This window comes from Equus caballus, chromosome 14, assembly GCF_041296265.1.
Source record: "Equus caballus isolate H_3958 breed thoroughbred chromosome 14, TB-T2T, whole genome shotgun sequence".
Lineage (NCBI taxonomy): Eukaryota > Metazoa > Chordata > Mammalia > Perissodactyla > Equidae > Equus > Equus caballus.
In genome coordinates, this window is record NC_091697.1 from 37324983 (window position 1) to 37351696 (window position 26714).

The following is a 26714-nucleotide window of genomic DNA, read 5'->3' on the forward strand; positions in this document are numbered from 1 at the left end:
CTTTAGGTCTTTGATCCATTTTGAGTTTATTTTTGTGAATGGTGAAAAAGAATGGTCAATTTTCATTCTTTTACATGTGGCTTTCCAGTTTTCCCAGCACCATTTGTTGAAAAGACTTTCTTCTCTCCATTGTATACCCTCAGCTCCTTTGTCAAAGATAAGCTGTCCATAGATGTGAGGTTTTATTTCTGGGCTTTCAATTCTGTTCCATTGATGTGTGCACCTGTTTTTGTACCAGTACCATGCTGTTTTGATTACTGTAGCTTTGTAGTATGTTTTGAAGTCAGGGATTGTGATGCCTCCCGTTTTGTTCTTTTTTCTCAGGATTGCTTTAGAAATTCGGGGTCTTTTGTCGCCCCGTATGAATTTTAGGATTCTTTTTTATAATTCTGTAAAGAATGTCATTGGGATTCTGATTGGGATGGCGTTGAATCTGTAGATTGCTTTAGGTAGAACGGACATTTTAACTATGTTTATTCTTCCAATCCATGTACATGGAATGTCTTTCCATCTCCTTATGTCGTCATCCAATTCTCTCAGAAAGGCCTTGTAATTTTCATTATATATGTCCTTCACTTCCTTAGTTAAATTTACCCCAAGATATTTTATTCTTTTTGTTGCGATTGTGAATGGTATTGTGTTCTTGAGTTCTTTTTCTGTTAGTTCATTATTGGAGTATAGAAATGCTACTGATTTATGCAAATTGATTTTATACCCTGCAACTTTGCTGTAGTTGTTGATTACTTCTAAGAGTTTTCCAATGGATTCTTTGGGGTTTTCTATATATAAGATCATGTCGTCTGCAAACAGCGAGAGTTTCACTTATTCCCTCCCTATTTGGATTCCTTTTATTCCTTTTTCTTGCCTGATTGCCCTGGCCAGGACCTCCAGTACTATGTTAAATAAGAGTGGTGATAGAGGGCATCCTTGTCTCGTTCCTGTTTTCAGGGGGATGGCGTTCAGTTTTTGCCCATTGAGTATGATGTTGGCTATGGGTTTGTCATATATGGCCTTTATTATGTTGAGGTAGTTTCTATGGCCATTTTGTTCAGAGTTTTTATCATAAATGGCTGTTGGATCTTGTCAAATGCCTTCTCTGTGTATATTGAGATGATCATGTGGTTTTTATTCCTCAGTTTGTTGATGTGGTGTATCACGTTGATTGATTTGCGGATGTTGAACCATCCCTGTGTCCCTGGTATGAATCCCACCTGATCATGATGTATGATCCTTTTGATGAATTGCTGAATTCTGGTTGCCAAAATTTTGTTTAGAACTTTTGCATCTATGTTCATCAGTGATATTGGCCTGTAGTTCTCTTTTTTCATGGTGTCCTTGTCTGGTTTTGGTATCAGTGTGATGTTGGCCTCGTAGAATGTGTTAGGAAGTGTTCCATCTTCCCTAATTTTTTGGAATAGCTTGAAAAGGATAGGTATTAAATCTTCTCTGAAAGTTTGGTAGAATTCCCCAGGAAAGCCATCTGGTCCTGGGGTTTTATTCTTTGGGATGTTTTTGATTGCTGTTTCAATCTCTTTCCTTGTGATTGGTCTGTTCAAATTGTCTGCTACTTCTTGAGTGAGCTTTGGGAGATTGTAGGAGTCCAAGAATTTATCCATTTCCTCTAGATTATCCATTCTGTTGGCATATAGTTTTTTGTAGTATTCTCTTATAATCCCTTGTATTTCTGCAGAGTCTGTTGTTATTTCTCCTCGCTCATTTCTGATTTTGTTTATTTGAGCTTTCTCCCTTTTTTTTCTTTGTTAGTCTGGCTAGAGGTTTGTCAATTTTATTTATCTTCTCAAAAACCAGCTCTTTGTTTCATTGATCCTTTCTACTGCCTTTTTCATTTCAATAGTATTTATTTCTGCTCTGATTTTTATTGTTTCTCTCCTTCTGCTGACTTTGGGCTTTATTTGTTCTTTTTTCTCTAGTTCAGTTAGGTGTACTTTAAGGTTGCTTATTTGGTTTTTTTCTTGTTTTAAAAACAAATATTCTTAACCTTTGTTTGGGTTATAGACCTATTTAAGAATGTGATTGAAGTTGTGGACCCACCTCCTATAATAATGCACATCCACATACATATACAATCTTTTACCTAACCCTTATGGAGGAAGGAATTTATAGCCCCAAAACATTATAGACTTAGCTAACATGGAATACCTTCTCTGTAACTGTCTAGAAATGTTGAATTTAAGTGTGAACAATTTAATACCTCACTAAACTCGCTGGAAGGGAAACTAAATCCCCCTGTGCCAAAATGACCAACAAGCTGAAAACTAGTACTGTGGTCCTGGAGGTGGTTTTCAGACTCAGAAATAGTCTCAGCCTTTATAACCTTGGGTTCTAATGCCTACATTAGGAGAGGAAATGAGGTCTTGACCCTGCTCAAGGTGAAAAGCTGAAACTAAAATCTCTCCATAAAGCCAAAACCCTGGAAGAGCTTCTCAACCTTGGTAAAGGAATAGAAAATTTTTATCACTGACCCAGAGAAAGCACAAAGAGGAATTTGTTTTTACCTAGGGCTGTATATGGAAAAAAAAGTCTTCTATTAGAAATCAAAACCCCAAGTTGCACTATAGACTGGTTCAGAATCTAAAATCATCCTATTCACTTTGATAAACTGAGAAATTAACATACAAATTAGTTCTGCGCTGACTTACCTTGGGCACCTATTCCAGAGGAACACTTCCACCATCTAGGACACTTAGGATTTCCAAAGGAGGAAAATTGTCACTAAAGATGAGCTTTAAAAAATTGTAGAATATGAGGAAAGGCTTCATTAAGAACAGGAGTCACTAGGGGCCGGTTAAGTTTGTGTGCTCCACTGCGGCGGCCCAGGGTTTTGCAGGTTCGGATCCTGGGTGCGGACATGGCAGCACTTGTCAGGCCACGTTGAGGCGGCATCTCACATGCCACAACTAGAAGGACCTGCAACTAAGATATACATCTATGTACCGGGGGTATTTGGGGAGATAAAGCAGAAAAAAAAGAACAGGAGTCACTAGACCTTACAAATAGGAAGATTAACACCCCCAAGAACTTGAAATAACTGAAAGTCAAGAAGAGACTAAATATCAATATTTCAAATGATTAAAGAGAATCTCTGTGCCAGCCAAGTGTGCAGTAACAGGGACTGAATCTACCGTCATCTGAAACAGTAAAAATGCCAGACAAAATATGTGAAGATATGATTTTCAAGATACTGTTTTTCAGGTAATCAAGGAAAGAGATTCCTGAGAGATAGGAAACAAATAAGGTAAGCCTTGCAATTTACCCAGCTTACTGGCCTGGAAACAGTGACATAAGGAGGAGAAACAGAAAGATCCTGGCAGACTCCCTGAGTTGAGGAGACAGAGCTGAGAGTCCAGTGAAACCAAGTGAGCTAGAATTCTCAGGAGAGTGTACTTGAGAGAAGAAAGCTGCACAGAGCAAGAACTCCAGATTTCTGTAAAGATTCCCTCCTGAGTATTTGACTGAACACTGATCACTGTATGATTGTGAGGAAAACTACTCAAGGCTGCTGAAAGAACCACTTGAAAGATTAGAGATAACAGTGCCCAGCACTCATACAGAGCTGGGAATAGTGCCTGTTCCCACCAAATAGATTGGAAAACCTTAATGGGGCATTGAGTACTCCGAAGATCTTGCTTCAGCTAGCCCTAGATTAAATGTGGCTATAGTTCAATCTAAAAATTCTTAAAATTAAGACTTAAAGTGATCAAACTGTTTGCCCATTCCCACCCCCACCCCCAGTTCAGCTTGATGGAAGCCCCACTCTGGGCAGGTATGGCCAAGAAGACAGTTCTCTGTCCCCTCAGCTCCTAATCAAGAGATACAGTATCTTACAGGGAGAGGCAGCACTTCTTATCCTCTCCAGGTCTTAATTGAAGAGCCTAAATTGGTGGTGAGTGTGACTAAGAGGTTGGGCGCTCCTTTTCTTCACCCACCCCCTACTCATAGGACAGCAGCTCAACCCCAAAGATGACAGGCAGAGAATATTGTAACCATGAGCATCCTTGCCCCAGGTTTTGTAGGGGAGATTTTCCATGCTGGGATTGGCAAGCTAAGAAGACCAGAGATTTTGCCAAGGGAGAGAGTCAGTCCATAAGAACAGAGAGCTCAGAAGCTCTCTTCAGAGGAATTTGACTTTATTTAAAACAATGTGGGAAGTTCAAGCCTAAGGACTCTCTTAAGAACAATATTTTGGTGGTAAGAAAATAAGAGGAGGCTTCTCTTAATTAAGAGTAACAAGCTAACCACAGGTCAGCTAGTATACCAGAGAGAACTAGGGAAAGAGACAGCTAAGAACAGCCCTCCTGAAGTCACAACAAACCTCAAAGACTCCCCAAAAATTACCCCTGCCTGAATTTAATTGGATCACACTGTGGAGCAACCTCTGCCCCAGGACATAGTTGAAAATAATAGAGCAATCAGCCAGCAATTGGTGGAGTCTAACAGCTGGATGTATAGCAATTGTGAGGCAGACAGTTTAACAGAAAAACCAGAGAAAGAAGTAGTCAAAGAGAGTCTTGCCAAAATGAATGTCATCTCAGGGTGACTGTATTCATGTCTAAGTCCGTGCCATCTAAGTAGTGACACTCAAGGTTTTTCACTGCAAAGGAAATAGACTTCAATAAAATAGTCTAGTTGAGTCACTAAACAAATAAACAAACAACAACAAAAGCTAGCCCTGGAGAAGTGGAAGGGATTGGATCTGATCCAACCCAGATATTGGATTTGACAAAGACTTCAAAGCCATTATAAATATATTCAAACAACTAAAGGAAACAATTCTTAAAGAAGTAAAGAACATTTTGATGATGAGGTCTCCTGAAAGACAGAATATCAGTAAAGACATAAAAATTATAAAAAGAACCAAATGGAAATTCTAGAGTTGAAAAGAACAATAAGCAAGATGAAAAAATTCATAGAGAGGCTCAACAGTAGAACTGAACTGGCACAAGAACGAATCAGAAAACTTGGAAATAGACTGATAGTGATTATACAATCTGAAGAACAGAGAGGAAAAAAAATGAAGAAAAATGAACAGAGCCTCAGAACGGAGACGCTATTAAGTGCACCAATATACACATAATATGAGTACCAGAAGGAGTGAAGACAGAAAAAGGGGCAGAAAAAAATACTTGAAGAAATAATAGTTGAAAACTTCCCAAATTTGGTGAAAAACATTACACATCTAAGAAGCTCATTGAATTCCAAGGAGGGTAAACACAAAGATCCACAGCCAAACATGTCATAGTAAAATACCAAAAGCTAAAGCCAAAGAGAAAAATCTTGAAAGCCTCAAAAAAAAAAAAAAAAAAAAAAGACTCATCATATACAAGGAAATCCAAATAAAATTAACAGCTGACTTCTCATCAGGGACAGTGGATGCCAGAATGCATAAAGTGCTGAAAAAAACCTGTCAAAAAAGAATCTTATATTTAGCAAAGCTATCTTTCAAAAATGAAGGCAAAATAAAGACGTTATCAGATAATCCAAAACTGAGATTGCTAGGACACTTGCATTATAAGAAATATTAAAGGAAATTCTTTAGTCTGAAAGTAAGTGACTCCTGATAGAAATTGGAATCCAAACAAACAAAAACCTGGAGAGCTCTAGTAAAAGCAAATATGTAATTATAAAAGACAGTATAAATGCACATTTCTTTCTTTTGACTGATTTCAAAAGCAGTTGTATAAAACCATATGTAAATTACTTTTTGGGACCTATAACATATAGAAATCTAGTATATTTGACAATAAAAGCACAAGAGGTAGGTGGAATCAAAGTTGTTTTGGAGTAAGGGAATGTTACCAGGTGGTAACTTGAATCCACAGGAACAAATGAAGAAAACCAGAGATGGTAAATAAGAAGTTGAGTATAACAAACTTCATAAATATATACCTGCTCTCCTTTCTCTTCTCAGCTTATTTGACATAAAATTATATAAAGTAACAATCATAACAATATATTGTTGGTTTTGTAACATATATAGCTGTAATTTGCATAACAGTAATAGTACAATAAAGGGGAAGAGGGAATAGAGATATATAGAAGCAACTTTTCTGTATCTTACTGGAATTATGTTAGTATAAATCTGAAATTGATTCTGATAAGAGTACATGGTTAGCCCTAGAGCAACCACTAAGAAAATAACCAAAAAAAGGTGAAAAATTGTTAAAGGAGCTAAAAAGTTACACTATAAAATATTTTCTTGATGCAAAAGAAAGCATTGAAGAGGAATAGAAGACCAAAAGGAAAATATGAGATACATGGAAAACAAAAAATAAAATGGCAGACATAAATTCAACTATATCAATAATAACATTAAATTTGAATGGATTAAACAATCAAAAGGCAGATATTGTCAAACTGGATAAAAATTGAGATCTTACCATATGCTATATACAGGAGACACACTTTAGAGTCAAACTCTTCCAGAAAATAGAAGAGGAGGACCTCATTCTATGAGGCCAATATTGCCCTGATACCAAAACCAGACAAAGACAACACAAGAAGGAAGAACTATAGGCCAATATCTCTTATGGATACAAATGCAAAAATCATCAACAAAATACTAGCAAACTGAATCCAGCAGCAAACTGAAAGAATTATATGCCGTAGCCAAGTTGGGTTTATCCCAAGAATGTGAGTTTTAACGTCTGAAAATCAACTAATATAATACATCATATCAATAGAATAAGAGACAGAACCACATGATCATCTTAATAGACACAGAAAAAAGCATTTGACAAAATTCATCACTTCTTCATGTTGAACATGAAGTACTCCATAAAGTAGGAATACAGGGAAACTTCCTCAACTTGACAAAGGGTATCTACAAAAAAACTGCAACAAATGCCATATGTAATGGTGAAAGACTGAACATCAGGTAGATCCACTTAAGATCAGGAACCAAGACAAGGATGTCCATTTTTGCCACTTGTATTCAACATTTTATTGGAGATTTAATCCCAGATAATTAGATATGAAAGAGAAATAAAAGTTATCCAAGTTGTAAAGGAATAAATGAAACTCTCTCTACTTGTAGATTGCACAATCTTGTATATAGAAAATCCTACGGAATCCACAAAAAAGCTATTATAAATTACAAATGAATTCAACAAGTTTGCAGGATACAAGACCAATATATAGAAAACAATTGCATTTCTATACAATAGCAATGAATAAACAGAAAATGAAATTGAGAAAACAATTTCATTTACAATAAAATCAAAAAGAATAAAAATCCTTAGGAATAAATTTAACAAAAGAAGTGCCAAACTTATACTCTAAAAACTACAAAACACTGTTGAGTTAGGATGTCACTGAGAGTGTCAGAATGGGGATCTCCAAGAATCTATCCCTCCACTGAAGGAAAAATTAAGGTGGCAAAAATGGTCAGAATCAACTTATTTTTCAAACTCTAGAATTTAATTAAAAAATGTTTAACAACTGGAGGGGGGTGCTTAATAAAAGAAGCAGCTACTAAATTTTGGTAAGAGAGGTATTGTGGCATTTTTGCTACAACTACCCGCCATTTTCTAGCTCAGTGATGGACAAGGGGATGTGACCCATGTTCCTGGTATGATTTGTTGCTGTTAGAGGAGGCAATACAGATTTTGCTGTCAAAGTATTATGGTTGTGCATTTTGGCCTGTCTGGTGGTTTCCTGAAGAATTGGTTCAGGGGCTTACCTTTGTTTCACTTTCCTCAGAACTCTTTCAGGGCTGGAGTGGCCTCCCAGGTGGTGGTTGTGGAAAATATTTAAAGGTGTTTACTACCCACAGCTTCCTGGGGTAAAAGACAACAGATGGGGCAAGCAGCAGACAAATTGAAAAGCCTAGAAGAGATTGGGAAGAGAGATACATAGGGGAATAAGGGCTTCGAAAATATCCCATGTATCCTGGGAATCCAGAAGTGCACACACGTTTCCAGGACCAGATGCTTGTTCAGCAAACACCTGAGAAGACCGTAAGATTTCACCTCTGACTGATCTTTAGCCTCTGTGTAAGTAGGAACTCAAGGCTAAGGAAGAATTGTAAATGGCCTGGCTAAGCATTGAAGGAGTATATTAACCCAGAATCAATCTGCAAAGACTGAGTGAGTATTTTTTGTTTTATCTCTAGGTATTTAAGTAAATCTCTGTCAAATCACTAGCTGACCACTAAACTAATAGAACAGAGACTTCAAGAGCCACACATAACAAAGAATACAGTCTTTACAAAAAATAGTTCAGAAAAGTCACTAACCAAACACACAAGTACAATCCAAAAGAAGCAATAACAGCATACCCTGGGGAGGAAGAAGAATCTGATTTCCAGAGATGATACATTTTAATACTCAAAATGTCCAATTTTCAACAACAAAAAAATGCTAGTTGTGCAAAGAAACAATAAGTTATGGCATTCACAAAAAATTAACAGAAATTGTCCCTGCGGAAGCCCAGACATTGGACTTACTAGACAAAGAACTTTAAGTCAACTGCCTTGAGTATGCTCAAGGAACTAAAGGAAACTGTGGACAAAGAACTAAGTGAGACCAGGAGAACAGTATGCCACCAAATAGAGAACATCAATAAAGATATAGAAATTACAAAAAGGAACAAAATAGAAATACTGGAACTGAAAATTACAGTGACTGAAATAAAAAATTTACTACAGGGATTCAGCAGCAGACTTGAATAGGCAGAAGAATCAATGAATATGATGATAGGTTAATTGAAATTATCCAGTCTGAGTGGCAGAAACAAAAAAGAATGAAGAAAAGTGAACAGAGCCTAAGGGACCTGTGGGACACCATCAAGTGTACCAAGATAAACATCATGGGAGTCCCAGAAGAAAAGGAGAGAGAAGAAGGAGCATAAAGAATATTTAAAGAAATAATGACCAAAAAGTTCCCAAATTTGAAGAGAGATATGAATTCAAGAAGCTCAATGAACACTAAGTAGAATAAATTTAAAGACATTCACACTGAGATACGTTATAATCAAACTACTGAAAGCCAAAGAAAAAGAGAGAGTCTTAAAAGCAGTAAGAAGGAAGTTACTTCTCTTGTACAGGAGAGTCTCAATAAGGTTAACAGCCAATTTCTCATCAGAACCCACAGAAGCCAGAAGGCAGTGGGATAACAGTACTGAAAGAAAAACACTATCAACCAAGAATTCTATAACTGCCAAAACTATCCTTCAAAAAATGAGGGAGAAATTAAGACATTCTCTGATAAACAAAAGCTGAAGAAGTTCATCACTAGTAGACCTACCCTACAAGAAATGTTAAAGGGAGTATTTCAGTCTGAAATGAAAAGACACTAGACAGTAACTTGAATTCAAATGAAGAAATAAAGAACACTGGTAGATGTTACTACCTAGGTAAATATAAAAGCCAGTATTGTATTTTTGGTTAGTAACTTCTCTTTTTTTTCCCCCTGTATGATTTAAAAGGCAGATACATAAAACAATTATTATAAATCTATGTTAATGGATATAAAATGTATAAATATTTAATTTATGACAATAACAATATAAAGGGGGAGTAGTGCCATATACAAGCAGAGTTTTCTTTTGCTAATTAAGGTAAATTAATATCAATTCATAATAGATTGTTATAAATTTAGGATGTTAATTGTAATCCCCATGGTAACCATTTAAGAAAATAACTTAAAAACATATGAGAAGGAAATGAGGGAATCAAAATAGTACACTAGAAAAATCCATTAAGCACAAAAGAAGGCAGTCATGGAGGAACTGAGAAGCAAAAAAATATGACATATAGAAAACAAATAGCAAAATGGCAGAGTAAGTTCTTATCACTAATTACTTTAAATGTAAGTGGATTAAACTCTCTAATTAAAAGGCAGGGATGCCAGAATGGATTAAAAATATGGTTAAAATATATCCTGTCTACAAGACACTCTCTTTAGATCCAAAGACACAAATAGCTTGAAAATGAAAAAATATAAAAAGATATTCCATGCAAACAGTAGCCAAAAGAGAGGTGTGGTGGCTATAGTAATACTAGACAAAATAGACTTTATGTCAAAAATTGTTACAAGAGACAAAAAGGACATTATATATTAATAAAAGAGTCAATACAGTAAGAAGATTTAACAATCATATACATATGCAACAACTGGGCCCCAAAATATATGAAGCAAGAATTGGCAGAATTGAAGGGAAAAACACACAGTTCTACAATAATAATTGAAGACTTCAATACTTTATTTTATTTAATTTTTATTTATTTATTTAATTAATTTATTATTTTTTTTGAGGAAGATTAGCCCTGAGCGAACTACTGCCAATCCTCCTCTTTTTGCTGAGGAAGATTGGCCCTGAGCTGACATTCATGCCCATCTTCCTCTACTTTATATGTGGGACGCCTACCAAAGCATGGCTTTTGCCAAGTGGTGCCATGTCCGCACCTGGGATCCGAACCCGCCAACCCCAGGCCGCTGAGAAGTAGAACATGTGAACTTAACCGTTGTGCCACCGGGCCAGCCCCATTTATTTATTTTTTTATTAAGATATAATTGACATATAATGTTACATTAGTTTCAGGTATACAACATAATTTTTTTTCTTGTCATGAGAACTTTTTAAGATTTACTGTCTTAGCAACTTTACAATATAGTGTTAACTATAGTCATTTTCCTATACCTTGCATCCCCAGCACTTATTTATTTTATAACTGCAAGTTTGTACCTTTTGACTACCTTCACCCATTTTGCCCATCTCCCATCCCCTATCTCTAGCAACCACCAATCTGTTCTCTGTATCTATGAGTTTGGTTTTGTTTCTTTTCAGATTCCACATATAAGTGAGATCATATGGTATTTGTCTTTCTTGCTGACTTATTTCACTTAGCATAATATCCTCAAGGTCCATCCATGTTGTTGTGAATGGCAGGATTTCCTTCTTTTCTATGGCTGAATTATATTCTATTGTGTGTATATATATAATATTATATTATATTGTGTGTGTATATATATATTATATTATATTATATTGTGTGTGTGTATATATATATTATATTATATTATATTGTGTGTGTGTATATATATATTATATTATATTATATTGTGTGTATATATATATTATATTATATTATATTGTGTGTGTGTATATATATTATATTATATTATATTGTGTGTGTATATATATATTATATTATATTATATTGTGTGTGTGTATATATATTATATTATATTATATTGTGTGTGTGTATATATACACATTTTCTTTATCTATTCATCCGTCAATGGACCCTCAGGTAGCTTCTCTGTCTTGGCTATTGTAAATAATTCTGCAGTGAATGTGGGGATGCAAATATTTTTTCAAGTTAGTGTTTTCATTTCCTTTAGATAAAGAGCCAGAAATGGAATTGCTGGATCATGTGGTAGTTCCGTTTTTAATTTTTTAGAAAGCCTCCATACTATTTTCCATAGTGGCTACACCAATTTACATTCCTACCAGTAGTGCACGAGGGTTCCCTTTTCTCCACATCCTCACCAACACTTATTATCTCTTGTCTTATTCATAATACCCATTCTAACAGGGGTGAAGTGGTATCTCATTGTGGTTTTGATGTGCATTTCTCTGATTATTTGTGATATTGAGCACTTTTTCACATACTTGTTGGCCATCTGTATGTCTTCTTTGTAAAAATGTCTATTCAGATGTTCGGCCCATTTTTTAATCAGATTGTTTGGGTTTTGCTATTGAATTATATGAGTTCTTTATATATTTTGGATATTAACCACTTATCAGATACGTGATTTGCAAGCATTTTCTCCCATTCAGTAAATTGCCTTTTCATGTTGATGTTTTCCTTTGCTGTGGAGAAGCTTTTCAGTTTGATGTAATCCCACTTGTTTATTTTTGCTTTTCTGTCTTTGCTTTTGGTGTCAAATCCACAATATCATTGCCAAGACTGATATCGAGGAGTATACTGCCTATATTTTCTTCTAGGGATTTTATGGTTTCAGGTCTTATGCTTAAGTCTTTAATCTATTTTGAGTAAACTTGTGTGTTATGATGTAAGATAGGGGTCCAGTTTCACTCTTTTGCTTGTGGTTGGCCAGTTTTCTCCATACCACTTATTGAAGATGCTATCCTTTCCCTGCTGTATATTCTTGACTCCTTGGTTGTAAATTAATTAGCTATTTATGTGTGGGTTTATTTCTGGGCTCTCTATTCTGTTGATTTATCTATATGTCTGTTTTTTGCCAATATCATACTGTTTTGATTACTGTGGCTTTGTAATATTGTTTGAAATCAAGGATCATAATGTCTTCAGCTTTGTTCTTCTTTATAAAGATTGTTTTGGCTATTCAGGATCTTTTGTGGTTCCATACAAATTTTAGGATTGTTTGTTCTTTCTCTGTGAAAAATGCCATTGGAATTCATAGGGATTGCATTGAATCTGTGGATTTCTTTGAGTAATATGGAAATTTTAACAATGTTATTTCTTCCAGTCCATGAGCACAGAATATATTTCCATTTATTTGTGTTTTCTTCAGTTTCTTTAATCAATGTCATATAGTTTTCAGTGTATAGGTCTTTCACCTCCTTGGTTAAATTTATTCCTAGTTATTTTATTCTTTTGATGCATTATAAATGGGATTGTTTTCTTAATTTTTTTTTCTGGGAGTTTGTTGTTAGTGTATACAAATGTAACTGATTTTTGTGTATTGATTTTGTATCCTGCAACTTTACTGAATTTGTTGATTAGTTCTAATAGATTTTTTGGTAGAGTCTTTAGGGTTTTCTATATATAATATCATACCGTCTATAACTAGAGATAGTTTTACTTTTTCCTTTCCAACTTGAATATCTTTTATTGTTTTTTTCTTGCCTAATTGCTCTGCTTAGAACTTCCAAGTACTATGTTGAATAAAAGTGGCAAGAGTGGGTATTCTTGGCTTGTTCTGGATCTTAGAGGAAAAGCTTTCTGCTTTTCACCATTTAGTATAATGTTAGCTGTGAATATACCCATCCAAAAATGGATGAAGATCGATAAGAAAATAGACTGTGCAACACTGTAAATCAACTAGATCTAATACACATATATAATATTCCACCCAAAACCAGAATATAGATTTTTCTCAAGTGTACATGGTATATTCTGTAGGATAGACCATATGTTAGATCATAAAACAAATCTCAAAAAACTTTAAAAGACTGAAATTATGCAAAGTTTCTTCTCCAACCATGATGGAATGAAACTGGTAATCAATAACAGAAAGAAAACTAGAAAATTCACAAGTATATGGAAATTAAACAGTGTACTCTTAAATGACCAATGGGTCAAATAACACTTCACAAGGGAAATTAGAAAATACTTTGAGATGAATGAAAATGAAAACACAGCATACCAAAACTTAAGGGATTTTGTAGCAAAAGCAGTGTGATAGAGAAATTTATAGCTGCAATGGCCTACATTTAAAAAGAAAGATCTCAAAGCAACAACCTAACTTTAGACCTTACGAAACCAGAAAAAGAAGGACAAACAAAACCCAAAGCTAGAAGAAGGAAGGAAATAATAAAGATTAGAGTAGAGATAAATGACATAAAAATAGAAAAACAATAGACAGTTTAATGAAATAGAGAAAACCAAGTGAACAAAAGTTGACTTTTTGAAAAAATCAACAAAATGGATAAACCTTCAGCTAGACTGACTAAGAGAAAAGGGAGAAGACATAAATTACTAAAATCAGATATGAAATTGGGTATATTACTGCTGACCTTACAAAAATAAAAATGATTATAGGAGAATACAATGAATCTTTGTACACCAAAAGGTTAGATAACCTAGGTGAAATGGAAAAATACATGAATTACCAAAACTGACTCAAGAAGAGAGACCTATATCAAGAGATTGAATCAGCAATCAAAAACCTCCCCAAAAAGAAAACCCTGGACTAGATAGCTTCACTGGTGAATTCTACAAAACGTTTAAAGAGGAATTAACACCAGTCCTTCTCAAACTCTTCCAAAAAATATGAGGGAATTCTTCTAAGGCCAGCATTACTCTGTCACCAAAACCAGACAAAGATATCACAAGAAAGAGTGTTACGGACCAATATATCTTATGAATATAGATGTGAAATATACTAACAAAATACTAGCACACTGAATCCAGCAGTGTATTCGAAGGATTATACACCAAGACCAAGTGGAATTTACCCCAGGAATGTAAAGGTGGTTCAACATTTGAAAATCAATCAGCATAATACACCTTGCTAATAGAATGAAGGAACAAAACCACCTGATCATCTCAATTGATGCAGAAAAGCGTTTGAGAAAATCCAACACCTTTTCATGATAAAAGTCAATTCCTGATTTCAAAGCTTACTCAGCAAACAAGGAATAGAAGGGAACTTCCTCAATGTGGTAAAGGGCATTTATCACAACCCACAGTTAAAATCATACTCGATGAAGGACCAAAAACTTTTCTCCCTAAGATCAGGAACAAGACAAGGATGCTTGCTTTCACCACTGCTGTTCAACATTGTACCAGAAGTTCTAGCCAGAGCAATTTGGCAAGAAAAAAAAAGACATCCAACATAGAAAAGAAATAAAATTATTTTTATTAGCACATGATCCTATATATAGGAAATCATAAAGAATACACAAAACTTTGTTGGAGCTAATGAATGAATTCAGCAAAGTTGCAGGGTATAAGATCAATATACAAAAATCACTTGTATTTCTATATACTAGCAATGAGTAATCCAAGAAGGAAATTGAGAAAACAATTCCATTTACAAAAGCATCAAAAAGAATAAAATACTTAGAGTAAATCTAACCAAGGAGGTATAAGACATGCGAACTGAAAACTACAAAGTTTGCTGAAAGAAATTTAAGAAGACCAAAATAAATGGAAAGGTATCTGTTTTCATTCAGTGGAAGAAAATATTGTTGAGATGTCAATACCTCCCAAACTGATTTACAGAATCAATACAATCCCTCTCAAAATTCCAGTGGTTTTTTTTTTTTGCAGTAATGGAAAAGCTAATCCTACAATTCGTAATGAATTGTGACCTGGAATAGTTAAAACAAACTTGACAAAGAACAAAGTTGAAGGGCTCACAATTCCTGATTTCAAACTTACTACAAAATTACTATGTTAAACAATGGGGTATCGAGAGAATGAGAAGACAAGCCACAGATTGGGAGAAAATATTTGCAAAAGATATATCTGATCAAAGACCATTATTCAAAATACACAAAGAACTCTTAAAACTCAACAATAAGAAAATGAACAACCCAATTAAAAATAGACAAAAGACCTGAACAGACACCTCACCAAATAAGATGTACATATGGCAATTGAGCATATGAAAAGATGCTCCACTTCATGTATCATTAGGGAATTGCAAATTTAAGCAACAATGAGATACTACTACATTCCTATCAGAATTGCCAAAATCCAAAACACTGACACCACCAAATCCTGACAGTGACGTGGAACAAAGGAAACTTGAATTAGTTGCTGGCAGGAATGCACAATGGTACAACCACTTTGGAAGACAGTTTGGTGGTTTCTTACAAAACTAAAAATACTCATCATATGATCCAGCAATCACACTCCTTGGTGTTCACCAGAGTGAATTGAAAACTTGTGTCCACGCAAAAACTTGAACATGGATCTTTATAGTAGCTTTATTCGTAATTGCCAAATCTTAGAAGCAATCAAGATGTCCTTCAGTAGGTGAGTAGTTAAACTGTGGTACATCTAAACAATGGAATATTATTCAGCTGAAAAGAGATGAGCTATAAAGCAGTGAAAAGACGTGGAGGAACCTTACATGCATATCACTAAGTGAGAGAAACCATAAATAGTATTTTATTTTTGCCTTATTTACCATTTTATTATAGATATTTTCATATGCAAAGCAGATGGAATAGTATAATGAATTGCCATGTACCCATCACCCAGCTTCAATAATTGTCAACATTTTAGCTATTCTTGGTTCACTACTTTTTGAGGGGAAGTGTCTTAATTATTTTAAAGTGAATCACAGATGTCGTTTAATTTCACCTGCAAATATATCAGTATATATACTTACTACTTATGGACTTGAGAACAAACCTCCTACCATTTTCATACCTGAAAAATTAATAATTTCTTATTGTTGTTCAACAATTAGTCTGTTTAATTTTCCTCCATTGCCTCAAAACTGTCTTTGCACAATTGGTTTGTGTAAAACAGGATCCAAGGACACATTGGATGTGGTTATGTCTGTAAGCCTCTTTTATGCTACAATAGTGTTCTAGACTCTTATTTTTTTAATGCTATGTATTTATTGAAGGAACAAGAAATTATCCACATCCTGGATTTGGCGTATTACATTCTTGGGTATTGTTTAACATGGTTCCCTATCACCCAACTTTCCTGTAAAATGGTAGTTAGATCTTGCAACTTGATTAGAGTCAGGTTCGATTTGTTTTTTCTTCTTTATTTTCTTTCTTTTTTTGGCAATGATACCTGACAGGTGGTGTTGTGTACTTTGTATTGTATCACATCAAGAGGTACGTAAGTCTGTTTTTCTCTATTAGTGATGTTAAGAATGGTCTGGAGGTTCAGGTATTATCAGTCTGATTATAAGTTTCCCCATCAACCTTTCATCTAAAGCAGTGTTTCTCCTCAATTCTTTGTGGTACAGTAGCATCACTTGAAGAGCTCAGACCAAATAAATCAGAATCTGTAGGGGGGTTAGGACCTGGGCAGCAGTATTCTTTAAAAGTTTCCCCATGTGATTCTAAAGGTCAGCTAAGGTTGAGAAATACCAGCGTAATGATTTTAGTAGCTATAGTTATTGTTGCCTAGATCCACGAGATTGCAAAATGGTAATTTTCTGATTTGATGTGCTTTCATTCATTAGCTGGAATTCTTTCACGAAGGAAAACTTTCCCTCATCAACTATTTGGTTACTCTAAAATACGGGAAGGGCAGGGTAAACTCTTGAGTCTTTGCCCATATCAGTGAGTCTTGTTTTGTTTTGGGAATATCATTATGAAGAAGTGGATTTTTACATATTTGGTATGTTTTGATACATTGTAGTCATTGTTTATTATATCACTTGATGCTCAAATTTTCCCCTTTTTTGTCCAATTTGCTACAAGTTGGCTACTATGTCCTTAATCTTTGATGGTTTTTTTGCTTTCTGGCACAATATGTCCCAGGCTCGTCTTGTTCATTATCTATGCCAAGCTGGAATCAGCCGTTTTACCCAAAAGTCCAAGTTCCTTTTACTAAAGGTGGTGTTTAGAAATCACAATTTGGACAATAGGAGTGCTTACTGCTACTGAGTTAATGGAGTTATCTAGACCTTTTCAGTGGAAAATATGAGATAATATGTGTTTTTTTGAATGAGAAAAATAGTTTGTGTGTCTGTTAGTATTTCCAAAATAAATTGTGATATTATAGAGTTTCAAATGGAGATCTTTGATTTTATGTTCTAGTATCTTTTCCTCCTAAAAATCTTGGTTCCTAATGATAATAACATAATTACTTATTTGCTTAATCCTACTAAACATGTTTTGTTTCTGATATACATACATGTATATAAATATGAAGAGAGAGAGAGTATAGTTTCAAAACAATGATATCAATAGTTTCAGTGCAGCAATATCACAAACAATAAAATTACTGAATGCAGTTTAAGACTTGTTTGTGATTCTCTTTCTCTTTCGGGTATATCTTATCAGGAAGGATTTAAATGATCTTGAAGTAATTTTTCTCTGTCTAGTTAAGGCAACTACAACTTGATATAAACTTGGGTTCATTTATTTTCATTTGCTTTCAATTTTTAGGGATTACTTTTTAAGAAATCAAATTTGTTTTAAAGTTATGTAAAATATTTACATGGTTTCAAAGTCAAAACCATAATACAAAGTACATTCTGAGAAGTCTAGCTTCTTTTCTCTCCTCCTCTCTGCCTTCTCTCCTCCTATAAATAACCATTTTAATTAGATTTTGTTCTATATTTGTATTCTTTCTTTCTTTTTTTTTTAAAGATTTTTTTTTTTAATTTTTTCCTTTTTCTCCCCAAAGCCCCCCCGGTACATAGTTGTGTATTCTTCGTTGTGGGTTCTTCTAGTTGTGGCATGTGGGACGCTGCCTCAGCGTGGCTTGATGAGCAGTGCCATGTCCGCGCCCAAGATTCGAACTAAGGAAACACTGGGCCGCGTGCAGCGGAGCGCGCGAACTCAACCACTCGGCCACGGGGCCAGCCCCTGTATTCTTTCTTTTTAAAAATAAAAGCAAAATGTACATGTATGTGTGTATTTATGAATATATTATTAAATGTAACTTCTTGTAGGACTAATCATACATTGAAAACGTTTCTAGTTTCCAAAGCACTTGTATACATCCTTTTCCAGGTTCCTCATGACAGACCTTTTAAGTCGGCAGAACAGGCAATATTATCCCTATTTCATGTAAGAAGGACCTAAGGCTGAGATAAATTAAGATTCACTTAGGTTATCAAGTTTGTAAGTGGCACAGCTAGATCTAGTGCCCAGGTAGCATGGCATGGTAGTTAGGAGAACAAGTTCTAGAGTCAGATTGCCTGATTCTGTTCTACTACTTACTAATCATGTGACTTTGAGCAAGTTATTTAGTCTCTTTAAGTCTCTGTTTGCTTTTCTGTAAAGTGGAGATATTATAGTATCTATCTCATAGGGTTGTTCTAAGGAATAATTGAGATATGTTATAAACTCCTTCACCAACACCTGGAAAACATAGTAAATGTTTATTATATGTTACCTAATATTATTATTCTAATAATTTTAATTGATGCTTTTCTCACTACACCATAATGCTTTTGTAGTTATTCATTTTCATCCACGTAACCTTCTAGGGTGACCATTGTCTTAACTGAGCTTTTTGTTCTCTGGATATGACACTAACTTGCCTTTACCACACCAATATAGTAGCTGTGTGGTGTTTGCTTTGTAGGCTTTAGCACATGCCTAAGATATACCTAGATTTTAGATCTTTTTTTTTTTTTTTTAATTCTCCACCAAGCCTTGCAGAGTGTCTTGCCTACACTGAGTCCTGAAAAAAACAGTTATTGGGTGAGTTGTTTGTAGCTGAAGGGAGGGCTTTGTGGAGGAGGTAGATTTGAGCACCTCTTTAAAGCATCTGTGGAATTTAATGGATGGAGCGCCCTGAAGGTGAAGGACCTACAGGAGCAAAGTCGTAGCTGAAGGTACAATGTATTCAGGACATATGTATTAAATTAAAAATGCCTGGAAGAGAATGTGACAGTAGGAATGGAAACCTGAAACATTTTAGAAACCTTTCCTCATATTTGATATTTAACATTGGCAAGGTCCCTAGCACTTGGAGATTTGGGGCTGGGGCATTAAACCACAAAGATACACCCCATATTTTCAAAGAGTTTGGGACAGTATGGTCTACCGTGTCGATCATACTTATGTTTTTAAAGAGGAGGAAGTGAAATTGACCTTTTTTAAAAAAAATGTGGGAGCATGAAATAGAATACCCGACTTGTAATGGGTTTTGCTAATGAGTGCGGTCATTATCTTTATGTTATCTGTCACTAGATGGAGTCCGTGAGCCCAGGGAACTCTTGGTTGGACTTTTTCTATATACCTGTTCCTATGATTCCTGTTCTGTGCCTTTCAAAGAGAGGATAATATTTTAAAAAATTGACAAGTGGGTTTGAAAGCCAGGATTTTTAGACTTCCCTTAAAAAAATCATCAGTTTTTAAAACAGCAAAATAATCTTTTCAGTTTTTCACAATCCTGCCCTCCAAAAGTTTTTTGGAAAAGATCTTTTAAAAACTACAGTTTAGTATCAGTTCTAAATCTTTCTAGTAGTTAGTGTGTTTTTAATTTACTTTGTTATTAGTGTCAATTAAAAAGTTAGGTGGTTATTTTCTGTTCCAGTGCCCCCGCCAGGAGCTCTTGATCTCAACCCAGTTTCCTCCTCATAAGCTTTATTTCAAATACTAGTAAGAACAATTGCTGTACTGCTTACTTTGTCCATTGTTAGCTTAGAACAACATATGCCTGCGTTTCTAAAACCTTACATGGTGTAAGGCATAGTGAGAGAAAGGCCCAGATAAGCAATTTTTCTTTATCAAGGCTATCAAAAGGTAAGAAGCCTAAGGCTGGGGTGGAGTAATGTGCTGGAATGGACTGTGCTAATGGAATAATAGTGCTGGTGAGTATTCCAGTCACAAGCTTACTCTGCCACTTATTTTATGTCAGGATTACGTAGTAGGAGAAGAGCAGATGAATACATGAAGTGTTTGCAGAAAGTTATCTTGGGAACTTTGCAGGCCCCAAAGAGGATGCAGTTAAACTTGCTCTGTTAGTCTGTGTGCAAGGCAACATGTGGACAAGGTATGATCTAATTCCTTTTTGTCTTTCTGCTGCAGCACGTGCCCTTATAGTCGGCCTCCTTTTGGCTATGGAAACTTTCCAAGTTCAATGCCAGAATGCCTTGGTTATTATGAAGACAGGTACCAAAAACACGAGGCTATGTTTTCAGCTTTAAATAGAGACTATCCTTTTAGAGACTACCCGGATGAACGCACGCACAGCGAAGATTCTCGAAGTTGTGAGAGCGTGGATGGGACCTCTTACTATAACAGTCATAGCCACGGTGGGGAGGAGTACTTAAATCCCGTACCTCAGCTGGACATTGGAGCCTTGGAAAACGTCTTCACAGCCCCAACATCAACTCCCTCCAGCATCCAGCAAGTCCACGTCACTGACAGTGATGAGGAGGAAGAAGAAAAAGTGCTCAGGAATTTATAATTTTAAAACAAATATGCACAGAAAATAAACATTTCTTAAAATATATTCTGGGTCAGTTGGTGTGAGAAAAAAAAGCCTAGAATGCTTCGCTGAGAGTTTTCAGCCATGATTTGAGGAGTCAAACCAATTGCAATTTATGCCTTCATAAACTTTTGATTAGTGAAACTGGAGTCCTGATGTTTCATCATAGGAATATTTAAGATATGAAGTAGTTTATTTTTATGGCTGAAATTTGCATCAACATATATTATCATTACTTTACCTTGGAACGTGCAAAATACAGAATCCTCACTTGTATTTTATCTCAAGATACATTTATTTATTTTATTACATGATTTTTTGTGTGTTTTTTATGTAATACTTATAGATGTTATCAGTTGTAACATTTTGAAAATATTTTGATAACTTTTATTAGTGAATTTGGACTCAGTGACTAAATTTAATTCACACTAATAACAATTATAAGTTGCATATGTGTTTTAATGGCACCTGGGTAATTCCTTCAGCTAAATTAGTCATTTCTGTTCCTAAACATTTTCATCATCTTTTTTGGATATCTTTTTCCGTTTGGTATGCTTTGTTCTACTTTTGCTTTAATTAAATAAACATAGAGAAAACTGTTCTTGTTGGATGTTTTCTGTTTGGGGCATAGAAATAAGCAAAACGAATATTGTTAAAATGAGAGTGGTTTTCATGCCACATGCAGGTATTTATTTTTACCTAATAGTCTGCAGAACTGCACAGATCATATTAGCTTACATGAGACTTAAAACTGTCAACAAAGATGTTGTGCACATATTCCAATGCAATTTCCACACTCTTTACACATGTGTACATGTGACATAGGCACTTTCCAAAATGGAAGAGCTCTTCCAGATGTGCTTCAAGCAGCTGTCTTTAAAACCGTGGAGTTCGTATAAAAGCAGGTGGAATTTACTTAATTCACAATGAGCAAAAAAATCCTGTTTGTGAAATGACCTCTTGGTAAGTGCCCACTTCTTGATGGAGAGAACTTTTTACAGCAGGATCAGGACCAGCAGAGTTAAGATCAGGGTAAAAGAGATCTGCAAGGCATGAAGTGAATTGATGACGGGAAATAGCCACAAACCAATACACTTTTCCTTTCATGATCTGTATAATTTATGCAAATTGAGATTTTGTTACTTAAAACTGCTTGGAAATTGTGTATGAAAACCTGTTCTAAGCTTCCAACTTCTTCCTTTACTAAATCTACATTTATTCCTTAAGTAAAAGTTGTTAATGTAATTTCATCAATCCTATACTTAAATGTACATAACATTTCCTCTTCCCAATAAAAATTTTATTTTCATATTTCATATTCCATATTACTCTGTGCAATGTCATTTCAATGTAGTTATAGAGCAACACTTGAATTTCTTGGTGAAGAGCAAACACCTAACTTCACATTGGAATTAAAGCAACATTGATTGTCTTCACATTTAATGTTTACACCACGAAGGAAAAAAGTATGCGACAATTTGACCTATTTTACTCTGTCTCAATTTAATAACACTTTAGTGGCTAAACTGGGTTTTGATCACAGACCTTATTCTTTTAGACAATTTGGTTGGGGGATCCCTGTGTAAGAAAGTGGAACGATATAGACCAAAGGTCAGTGTTTCCTAACTATCTTCAGTCTAGCCTTGCACCACCAATTCCTTCCCAAATCATCTTTTCAATGGCTTTTGAGAGTGGGCAGCTCCTTTAATCTTCTTCCTCAGTGCTGGGATCAGAAGTCAGAAGTTTAAATTGCTTTACAGATACAGTATAATTTGGGCTGGGATATATGGGTAGCTCTTATGTAGAAAAGGACCCAATTGCAGACAAGCGTGCTCATTTATAGCTCTTCAAACCACTGTTGGCTTTGACTAGAGATCCACAGACTAAACAAAACCCTGCCCCATTGGCACTGATTCATCTGCCTCTCCAAGTCATCAAAGTGAAATTCTCTAAGCTTGAAGCCATAATCACTTTCTAATAGTCTCACTGCCCTGTTTGTTCTTATTATAAATTGGAAGTAATGATATTTGTAATAACAATAGCCCCCTTTAAAAGTATGTTGAAATGTTAATGTCTTTAGAATGTCAAACTGTTCTGTGTTTTGGACAAAGCTGCTTTGGCTATTTGTAAATAAAAACTGTTTTCATTGCAAATAAACTAAAAATAGATTTGGTTCCAACTTTCAAGTAGCTAAGTTATCAAATTTAGAAAGGCAAGAGCAGTATTTCTCTAAGTATGTTAGTTGGAACCCAAGCCTTCTAGATATTCTGACAATATTTGGTCAAATAAGTTTGGGAAACACATGCTATGCCCCGAACTTGGACACTGTTAGTGCCCATTATCATTGTAAAGGTTCTCAAAAGTCTTGCAGTGAAGAAAGGTGTGGAACTCTGCTTATTGCAGTGCTCCCCAAACATATTTAGTTTGAGACTGGCCCCCTCCATTTTGTTTTAACATGATGTCCACTAACATCTCACAGAACCCACTTTGGAAAATGCTAATACAATCATAGCTGGTGGCTTTGGTTTTCAATTGTTGACTTCACATACTGTTTTCTACATTGATCACCTTAAAGCCTTTACTGAAAGAGGGCAGTGGCTAAATAAACTGTTTTCTGTGTTAAATACCTGATGGTCTTAAAAGATTGAAGAACTGGAACTTATAGCCCTTGTGAATTGCCATTCTTTACAAAACTGGCCTTTTAATGAAAGTTGATATTCCACCCAAGAGTTCAAGTGGGCAAATGTGCTAAATTCCCATAGAAGTATACTTTTCTAACTGTAAGCCAGCTGTCAGTAAGATTATTCCTAAACCAAAATTGTAAGCTACTTTGGAAAGTTGTAGTTTGAAACTGATTTTGAAATTAAATTCTGGGGATCCTATGAACTACTTGCAATATTTTAAAGCCATATAATTTTGCTGTGGGCAGGGTAATTCTGAGAAATTTCTGTCCTATGTTTTGGAACAGACTCTGCTGAGGCATATCCTTTTTTAGTCTTCTGAATCATCTTAACATTTTAGGATTTTAGAGAAATCTCAAAGGCTTCACAATAAAACCGCTTCTCTAAAAACAGGTGTAGAAGGAGTTACTTTCTATCTAATTCTGCTTGATGAAAAATTCCATATCCTCTAGACATATTTACCCTTTATCTCTATGTTCTGCATTCTAACTACCTGAACCAACCTTACATGTGTCCTTTTGGATGTTAAAACACACGCAAATCTTAGTAAACTTTTCACTAGGTAATGGATGATTATAGGAAAAAAGGGAAATTGGGAGAGGGCTGTTTGCTACATCTTTATATCTCTGGCTCTGAAACCACTTCAGGGAAATGTTTTATTTCTAAAAATAATGAACAGCATCTTACATGTGATCTTTTCAAAGGAAGATCTTCAGAAAGCTAAGTTTTTGCCTGTGTTCTCTGGGACACTGTCTATGGAGGCTGAGAACCCTTCCTGGAGAATGTTGTCTCTTTTAAGCTATACATAATTACGTGGGTCATAGGCAAAGGAAAGGTGTAGTGTGACCAACTGTCCTGATTTGCCCAGTACTGAGGGGCAAGGAGTCTCAGGACATGGGACTCTCAGTGCTAAAATCAGAAAATTCCTGGGCAAACCAAGACAAGCTGGTCACCCTAGCAAATAAAACTAGTATAGAATCATCCAGAGGGCTGGCTTATGCAGACTTTGTCATCCAGATATAGAGTTTGAAATCGTCATTCTTCACTCACAAAGGCAGATTATCGCTGAACTTGTGTCAGTCCTATCAGAAGGGCTTGGGTTAAGTTACAGACATGCAGGGACTGTAAGAGAACTGGACGTACATTAACTGTCAATACCTGGAGTGTTTCAAGTTTACTTGGAAGACTAAAAGAAAAATGATCAAATCTGTACCTTTTAGTGATATTTCACTTTACAAGCCAAGGAGAGAAAGCATTCTTGTTAATATAGAGTCTTTGTTTTAAACTTTCGTACTGTTTTCCCTAACAATGGTAGAGGAATATTGGCCATAGTCTTTAGCCCAACACAAAGCTAGGCTGCTTTGACACAAATAATTTCCACGTTCTATGCTTTTTTAGGTGTCTCCGAAACACTAGTGACAGTGGTGTTTTTCAAATGTGGTCACTGCACTACTTCCAACAAAATGACCTGGGGTGCTTGCTACAAACGCCACCATTCCCCAGGCCTATAGAATCATAGAATCACACCCTCTTTGGCTAGAGTCTGAAAATCTCCATTTTTAATAAGCTTCTCAGGTGATTGTTAGGCACACCTACCTTTTCACAGTAAGTAAAGTTTGTGAGACTTATTAGAAATTTTATGTTATGAAAACAGTATAATACACTGGTTTTCAGAGAAGAAAAACCTTTAATCCATCCAATAATTGTTTTTATTTTGTGGTCTTTCTAGTATTTGTCCATATACATTTTTTTCCGCATGATTATAAACACAACACTTGCACAATTTTGTATATACACAATTGTGCATATCTTCAGTATTTTTAAATGAGCTGTTTTTCATAGTCTACAGCTTCACAACTGACCATCTTTCATGTTTGCATAATATTGCTTCAGACAAATGTGCCATAATTAATCATATGAAAGTGTTAGGATTCTAGTTTCTTCCAGATTGCTGTCAGTAATTTGTCTTAGTAAATTTCAATGACAAGATTTCAGAGTGAGCTCTCTTACAGACTAGAAGGAAGGGAGTATCTCTGAGCAGCCGTAATTTCAGCAACATGATGGGTTTTGATGTCATTTTAGAGGTCATTTTAGATCTGATCGCTGAATAGCTAGGGCAGGCAGACTCCTTCTAGGTGGACTTTGGGACACAATATGAAGGACGATGAGCAGAGCATTTAGAAAGAAAAGTGCTGCATTGTGTCCCTTCCTGCTGAAGGGGACACACCAGTCCCCATTCTCGACAGTCTTTGCTTTGTAACTTCCCCTGCCTGATTGCTAGTTATTCTTCATATCTCAGCTTAGAGATCTGCCAGTAGTCTTCCAATGGCTGTTTTCCTTTTCTTTTCTGGTAATAGGACTGTAGATTTTCAGCTACACTTCATCTCTTGAAGCAAGGTGTGGCCAAATACTTAAGTTCTAGATTGTAGAATGTCAAAGGAAGCTTCATGTGCAGCTTCCAGAAAGTATGTACCCTTAAAAGGAGAAGTTATGCCCCTTGTCCTTGCTACTGGCAGGAATATAGAAATGATGACTGGAATCTGAGCAACCATCTTGGACCACATAGGCCTCATGCTGAGGATGGCAAAAAAAACAAGAGAGGAGTCTAAAGCACCATACCAGCATGAGATTACTTTCCTCAAGAATCTCATATGACAGACAAATTTCTATCTAGTTTAATTCACTATAATTTTGTGTTTTCTGTCACATGCAGCTGAACTGAATTCTAACTCATCCAGAATTCTTCCCTTACAGAAAGTTTTCTCTAACCTTCAAAGACTAAGTTAGTTTTCCTGCTTTATATTCCCACAGTACCTTCATTTATGTCTCCCACTAGATTCTAAACTTTTTGAGGGCCAACTGGGGCAAATATCCTAGAAACTGGAAAAATAAACATATAGTGCCGGCCGAATAAGAGACTCAGCCCTGTATTCTCAGCCTCAGTGAGTAATGGAATTTACAGGCTGGCTGACAAGCAGTGCTTCCCATGTCTGATTGCCCATAAGAATTACTAGGGAACTTAAAAAAAAAAACAGCCTGGGCCTCCAGAATTTGAATATTCAAGGATGGGAACTGGGAGTCTAGATCTTTTAAAGGCTCCGCAGTTGAGTCTGAAGCCCATCAGGCAATGATTCACAAAATGGCATGTGGATGTCCCAAAGGACAGTGTCAGAATTTTCCTCCCACCAACATCCCATTTTCCTTTCCTCTCT

General features: G+C 35.6%; 1 protein-coding gene across 2 annotated transcripts in view; it reads left to right on the top strand.

Annotated features, from left to right (window-relative positions):
• The window catches only part of SOX30 (SRY-box transcription factor 30), a 38198-nt gene extending 16776 nt beyond the window's left edge, over window positions 1–21422 (top strand). For both annotated transcript variants that reach the window (XM_005614964.4, XM_023617321.2), the window contains one exon: window positions 20419–21422. In XM_005614964.4, the coding sequence (XP_005615021.4) occupies window positions 20419–20800 (382 nt within the window). In that variant the 3' untranslated portion in view covers window positions 20801–21422. The remainder of the gene's footprint in view (window positions 1–20418) is intronic.
• The last annotated feature ends 5292 nt before the right edge of the window (window positions 21423–26714 follow it).